Consider the following 7,222-nt stretch of genomic DNA (forward strand, 5'->3'; position numbering starts at 1 on the left):
ATGTATAAGCCCATAAATCTCTAAAATACAATGGCCAATATCGATATTTATGTCAATATATTTGAGAGATGCATGTTCCTTGTAAGGTTAGGGTGGGTTTGTTAAAAGGAAATAGGGGCCTCATAACTATTATCTGTAAACTAGGCTTCCTTATCGGGAGCATGCCTGTGAGGTTGTCAGGAGCAAAGGTGTCATGGAACATTTCGTTACACGCTGTGCTTCTTGGCTTGCGCTGCAAACAATAGACAAATACTTATTTTCTGTCCTTCGAAGATGTTTCCTCAAAATGTCTACACTATGAGGTTGCAAACGACACAAAGGGTCTTTGACGGGTTGCAACAAAAATGTCTACAGAGATCACTCAGCCACGCTGATTAACATTCCATGTTCAACATACAGACTCTCTGTCAGCATGATTGACACACTTTTCAAAAACACCCCTGTGAGACAAATAGTGGAATTTGTTACTCGTAAAACAGAAAAAAGAGAAGCTGTGTAGGAGCAGGCAAGCGACCCATTGACCTGTCTCGGTCCAGTCTTGATGCATTGCATCTAAGGCCCCATACATTGTGTCAATATTTGAATAATTATTACACTATTTAACATGTTCTTAAATCTTATCCTCTACAAATCTTTCCTGTTTGTGTCAACCGGTAATTCCGCTTACTGAAATAACTATGTATTCCTCGATTCAAACAAAGGGCCATTGTAGTTTCACCCACAGGTGCCAGTTACATTTCCCCATGCCATCAATTTGAATTCCCAGAACTGCAATCCAACCATACACAACATTTAAACTGAATCATGCCCGCACACTGGTCAAATTACTGTTCTTCTGGTTATCAAGAGATGTTTACGCGAACGTGTTTGAAATTAAAAAAATGATTGGATGAGGCCTGAATGAAAGTGGTTCACCCGCTGATTGGACAGAAACAATTACTGGAAATTGTCATGGGGGCTGAAATGAGGCACTCAAAGGGTCTAATATTGCCCTGATAACCACCCAGACTAAATTCCTTCTAAAGGTTGTGAGCTTCAGATTGAGAGGAGCGGGGCTGGAGCGATGTACCTGGGCCTGTGTGTTTCAGCAGTGGAGCAGAGCCTCCGTCAGCAAAGCGTTCCACCTCACGCTGCACAAAACACAAAGACGTCACTCTGGAATTCAACTTGGTGATAAGATGTGCACTCTTTTTGCAAACCTTATGCCAATATCTACAGTGTTCTTAAAATTACAGAATTTGTGTCTCCATATACATTCCTGGTTAGGTAAAGGTAATAAAATCATATAGATACTGGCTAAGATATTATATTTCAGGAGAAGGAAATATATACACAGCCCTGCCTGTGTTTGGCAGCCTATTTCATAATTGTTAGGTGTGACTCACTGACTATTATTATTTTTTTAATAGATGACATTCTAAACTTGGAACTCAGTTGACTGACATTGTTTTACGAATTACACTGCCAGCTCAGACAGCTGCAATTTCACTGTCGATCTATTGTGCTAACGTGGTGGCTTTGCTATAACGCCATCAATCATCATGGTCCAAAAAAAACAAGACACATTGTTTAAGAAGTCATGCATAGAGCCGCACAATGAAATGTTAAAAGAGGAACAAACTGATTTGTAATCAGCGTTGACGGTTATGTATTTTCAGTTATTCGCCATTTTACGCTCGACGTGCGCAAATGTTCATTCACCATCATAATCATAACACAATAATCCTAATAACCACCTGGCAATGGAATAATTGTCTATATGACACACACAACAAATCAAGGCAGTCCCTCAATCAAATCTATTCTCATGCCGTCAGTGTTTTCTCAAGTCTCTCACGAAAAGGTGAACCACCCCTCACACAGATTCTTATCTAAAAACTATCATTAAAGCATCCTCAATTCCACAGCCTTTCCCTGCATAATTAGGGCCATTGTCATTACAGTAAACCTTTTATCACCCCACTCGTATATATAGCTATGTCATGACATAGACAATGTGTCACATTTTAAAACCATTAATCAGCAATATTATTAATTTAGCACTGAAAAAAATAGAATTTGTATTTCTTCAAATTACAAAACACACTACATGCGTCAGTTAATATAAAATAAACCTCATGTTTATTTTTATTGATTTGATATTATTATTTCAAACAATGAATACAGTTTTGTACTTGAGGATCCTAATATTACGTTTTTTATTTAGTATAAGGTGATGCCAAGATGCCGTTGCGGTCATTTTCAAACAGGTGTAACCGGTCCGACATTGTTAAGGAAGAGGTTGGAGTATACACCCTCATAGAGTTGCCGTTCTGTCATTCAAAACACCTCTGTTGTTTTCACTAAGTTTATTCTTTGCAGAACACTGGAGGTAACACTAAGGTTACCCTGAACCGGTTGATTTCTATGGGTCTATGAAATTGCAACCATCAGTAGAAACAGGTAAGAAACTATAAATATTTAAGTTAAGATAGACATTTTGGGAGATAGTTTGGGAATTTTTTACATGTTGAATTAAGAAATCAGCTGGTGTTAAATTGGAAGACCGGTGCCTAGACACATACATACAGTACATAAATACATCTCTAGTTTGTTTAGTAATTTGTTTCGTTTTTCTAGTAAAACCCTCAGGCTATTATTTTCCATGTGTTTATTTGAGCAGAAAGAAAGCTTTTGGGCATGACTCCAGGGGGAGGCTCCAAAGTCATTGGCCGTGGATTATGTTGACATAATAACATGATTGTTCCATTAATCAAATAACATTCATGGTGATATTCATTAGTTTTCATCTACTTTTTAATGGACTTTATTAAATTCACATTGTATGCATTCATGAAATTAGTTCAAGTTGTGTTCATCATTCATCATTTAAGTTTTGCACTGCATCATGAACATTTTAATTCAGTGTTTGTGGGTCTGTGGTTATACAACCTTATCCTTATTGCACATTGTTTGTGTGCTCATTGTTCTCAGTCCTACGTCATGGCCAATGGAGAGGTCCAGGAGGCGATGGCAGTGCAGGAACAGAAGGAGCCAGATGAGATGTCAGAGGAATCTTTTCTTAAAGATCTCTATCTGAACATGAAGAAGAGGGACACGCCCATCGAGAGAGTCCCACACTTGGGCTTCAAACAAAGTAAGTACTGAGAAGCCAGCATCTGTGTTTAGCTGATGTTTTCCCTCTGCGTCTCTTTGTAACATTATTACAAGCGGTGCCTGTGTGAGAGTCCGTTTGTCATTATACATTAGTGTTCCCGATAGCCCTGTCGTGTGTATGCATAAACAATTACAAATGACTTACCTCTGTTTTTCTTTTTCCTGCTTAGTCGATTTGTTTTTGATGTACAAGACAGTCAAGCATTTGGGGGGCTACCACCAGGTAAACACAACCTGAATAAGTCACCAACATGCCGATCTACAGAACAAACCAAACACACTCATTTATAATTCAATCCACCTTTTTTCAGTTCAGTTAATGATGTTCTGCTTCCCCTGTTCCAGGTCACCACCCACCAGCTGTGGAAACAGGTTTACAACACCCTGGGTGGCAACCCCCGAAGTACCAGCGCTGCGACCTGCACCCGCAGACACTACGAAAAGTCGGTCCAAATTACAATCATTACACTCTTGCTTATTGTTCTTAATATTGCGCTTTTGCTTCTGCTGCTGAACTAGTTTTTCACCCGAAGTAAGCTGACATGGGTGATTTATGTTCTGTATCCTCCTGTTCCCACAGATTACTACTGCCCTACGAATGCTACCTGAAAGGGGGCCAGCTGAGGGCCATCCTGCCCCCTCAGAAGCGCCCGACCTGCGACAGTCTGCTGGAGGAAGGTGGCGTCCAGAGGCCGTTGAAACGCAGGCTGTTACCCTGCACCCCCCTCCACCAGGTCCGCTACGCTTATTCTGCTCATATTATACACCATGTTTCCACATTATCACCTTTACAGATCATTGAAGTTGCACTGAGCTATTCGTCCTCGATAGTAAACCTGGAAAGATTTCCATGGGGGTTCTTCATTTCTCCCAGAATAACACCCGCCCTCCCCCTTTGCCCTCTTCCAGGCCCCGCGCAGCATCGCAAACTCCCACCTGAGGGTGATCTCCCTGCCCGTGCACTACCCCCACTACTACCACCCCAGCTATCCCGTCTTGTCCCCCTACGTTCCCATGACTCCATCGCTGAAGGGCCCACCCCCAGGTCCTCCCCCGTTGGCCCCCCGGGCTCCAACACCCCCACCCCCACCACCTCCACCAGCATCACCGCCGCCCCTAGCAGTGCCTCAGCCTCAAGCCTTCTACCCCCCAGCCCCTCGCCAGAGGCCCATGGAGGCGGCCCAGAAGTCCCTGGAGCACCTGCGCTACCTGGCCCAGCAGTACAATCCCTCCACGGGGCTGACGGAGCCGATGAAGGAGCCGCTCAACCTCAGCGGCTGGGCGCCCCGCGTGGAGGCCCGCGAGAGCCCCGCCTCGTCCTTTGCGCCGCTCTCCGCCAACAAGAACCCCAAGTTCCTGAACAAGCCCTCCCCTCTGTACCCGGCGCGCCGCGAGAGGGACCAGGGCTCGCCGCCGTGTGTGAAACAAGACCCCGGCGACACCCAGTATCTAGGCAGCCCGCCACCGTACCCCCACGGCGCCAGGGAGGACGTTGTCCTGAACTTGAAGACCATACCCGGGACCTGTGCGTCTGGAAGCCCCCCTGCATCGCCGGCCCGTCCCCAGAGGACCCCCCCAGGGGTCCGGTCACCGATTGGGTCTCCAAAGGCGGATGGCGGTCCGAGTTTTGCGTGGGACGAGCGAGCGGAGAGCGAGCAGAGCCTCAGGCGAGACGTGTTGGAGTTCGGCGACGGGCTGGCCTTCCTGAAGACGGAGCACGCAGAGAGCGGCAAAAGGGAGATACAGATCCCGTTGTCGGTGCTGCATGGCTGGATCAAACTCATCTCCTCATCCTCCGCTCCAGCCAGCAAACTGTTCCGTGGCGAAGGAGACGCCGCCACCGCCACCACAACCACCACCACCACCACCACCAGCCCCAGCCCCAGCCCCACCAACACTGCCCTGTGCATGGACTCTGAGGTCCCGCCCTTCGACCTGAGAACCCGTCGAAATCCCCCCAGCCACAAGGACCCCAGGTTGGGGTCCCCCAGGCAGAAGCCCCCACCCAACTACGGCCCGCTTGGCCTCACTGGCCACAGCGACCCTTACCCACCCGGCCCCAGCTACCACCAGCAGCTGGCCTTGTCCAGCGCATTCCTGAAGGGTGTCTACGGCACGGGGCCGCCGGGGTGGGACCCCCCTCTGGACTTCCACCGAACCCCGGAGGCCTTCGGTAGAGACCCCCATGGACAGGGTCACTCCTTCCCCCTCCGGGTGGGGGGGAGATGGAGCCCCTCCGCGGCCAGACAGGACTTCCAGGGCTCCTCCCAGAGAGCGGCCCAGCCTAGCGTGGACATAAGGCGTTCACCGGGAGAGGAGGACGTCACGTGGAAAGGGATGATGATGAACAACCCTTCCTTCTCCTCCTCCTCCTCCCCCCCCTTGCTTAAACTCACCACTGAAGAGATCATGAAGCTGAAGAGGATCATATCCTGTTCACCATAAGGACATGTTTTCACCAAATCACGCAATACCACTTAAAATAAATTTTAAGAGCTTGTTTTTGAGGGTAATATGTTAGAAGTGGCCGAGCCGTCTGTCAGCTGTTGGTAAGTGAAATGTGCTGTGAAAACATCTGTTTCCAGTTGACTTCAACTGCCTTCGTATGAGTCATTTGGGATTTTAGACAGCTCCCCGCTCATTTCTTACCAATCAGGACGTCTCTTCAGCCTTTTGGGGATTATCTTTTGAAACAACTGCTTTTTGTGGCCAAGTGCATAGCACTTGGCCACAAATCAGAAGAAAAATGTAAGGCATTTTTTGGTTATTTACCGAAGAAATTACTGTTGTCTTTTTTTCATTTTGTTGCTTATGTACAGCTTTTTCATTTATGCTGCAACAAATTGTGTTTGTTTAGTTTTTATGCTCAGGAAAATACCATAATTATTGTGTCGTTAGTGATCACAGTACGTGAAATAAGTCTATATTATTTAAATGCAAGTACAATTTATGAAATTATAGGAAAACGACATAGTAACTTTCAGAGAGTAATACGGGGCATCAGTGGCTCAGGAGGTAGAGTGGGTTGACTGGCAATCGGAAGGTTGCTAGCTCAATCCCCGGCCCCTCCTAGCTGAGCGTTGGGGTTTCCATAAGCACGACACCCAACCCTAACTGCTCCCAGGTTGAGCATGAATGGGTGAATGTTATGCAATAATTGTAAAGCGCTTTGAAGTGACCACTGGTCAGAAGAGCTATATATAAATGCAGTCCATTTAATTTGAATAGATGTTAAATGTGCAGAGTATCCTTGCTATAGGCCTAAGCGATACGTGTAAGAAAGCATTTTCATGCACGTAGACTACTTCAAAACCTTCTGGAATAATGTGCCAAGTCAGGTGACCTGAATGATTGAGCTTACTAAGAATGTCAAAGTATATATATATATAATGTAAATAGAAATATAAACAATGGAACCTTAAATGCGTGGAAGCAATGACATGCTTTTATAATGTGCTCTTGGTTTATAATTTGTACTTATGTACATACATTGACTACGTCACATGCCTCACCGGTTATTTTCTTTCCAGTTCTGTAACTATACACTATTATTTGATTGAACAAATGCTTCTATTTATTTTCATTAATCTTATTTTATATTTTTATATATATTTCTACATTTAAAACATGGTGAAGCAGCATTAAGCTTGCATTGATATTTTAATATATTGTAACTTTGACACAGCAGCTGCACTGGTCAATGCCTTAACCTGTTAAGAAAAAAGAATTCTTTATGCTGTCCCAAATGCTTGAAAAGTAATTAAACCTGAAATATAAACATACAACAGTTTTAAGCAAAAGTCTCCTGCAGAGTAATTGTACTTTACCAGGATCTAGAACATTTCTTGTCACCTGATATCTGCCAACACTGCCCAACTGACCTTTAACTGGCCTAAAAAGACAGTTAAACAGCCACAAAGACATTTCTACTGAAGAAAAATGATTAATAGTGTTTTTTATTTTTATAGTCTGAATGACATAGCTATCATTGTTACGTATATAAAACAACACAAAAGTGATACAAATCACTCAATCATCCTGAGAGACACAAACGTCTAGACAATAT

General features: G+C 44.7%; 1 protein-coding gene across 1 annotated transcript; it reads left to right on the forward strand.

The window, feature by feature from the left end:
• Window positions 1-2,301: 2,301 nt before the first annotated feature.
• arid6 (AT-rich interaction domain 6) lies at window positions 2,302-6,956 on the forward strand. Its single transcript, XM_079734663.1, has 6 exons — window positions 2,302-2,442; window positions 2,974-3,136; window positions 3,327-3,379; window positions 3,502-3,599; window positions 3,737-3,890; window positions 4,066-6,956. The coding sequence occupies exons 2-6, from the start codon at window positions 2,983-2,985 to the stop codon at window positions 5,599-5,601; spliced, it is 1,995 nt and encodes a 664-aa protein (XP_079590789.1). The 5' UTR covers window positions 2,302-2,442; window positions 2,974-2,982; the 3' UTR covers window positions 5,602-6,956.
• Window positions 6,957-7,222: the final 266 nt, after the last annotated feature.

This window comes from Pollachius pollachius (assembly GCF_949987615.1).
Source record: "Pollachius pollachius genome assembly, chromosome: 4".
Classification (NCBI taxonomy): Eukaryota; Metazoa; Chordata; class Actinopteri; order Gadiformes; family Gadidae; genus Pollachius; species Pollachius pollachius.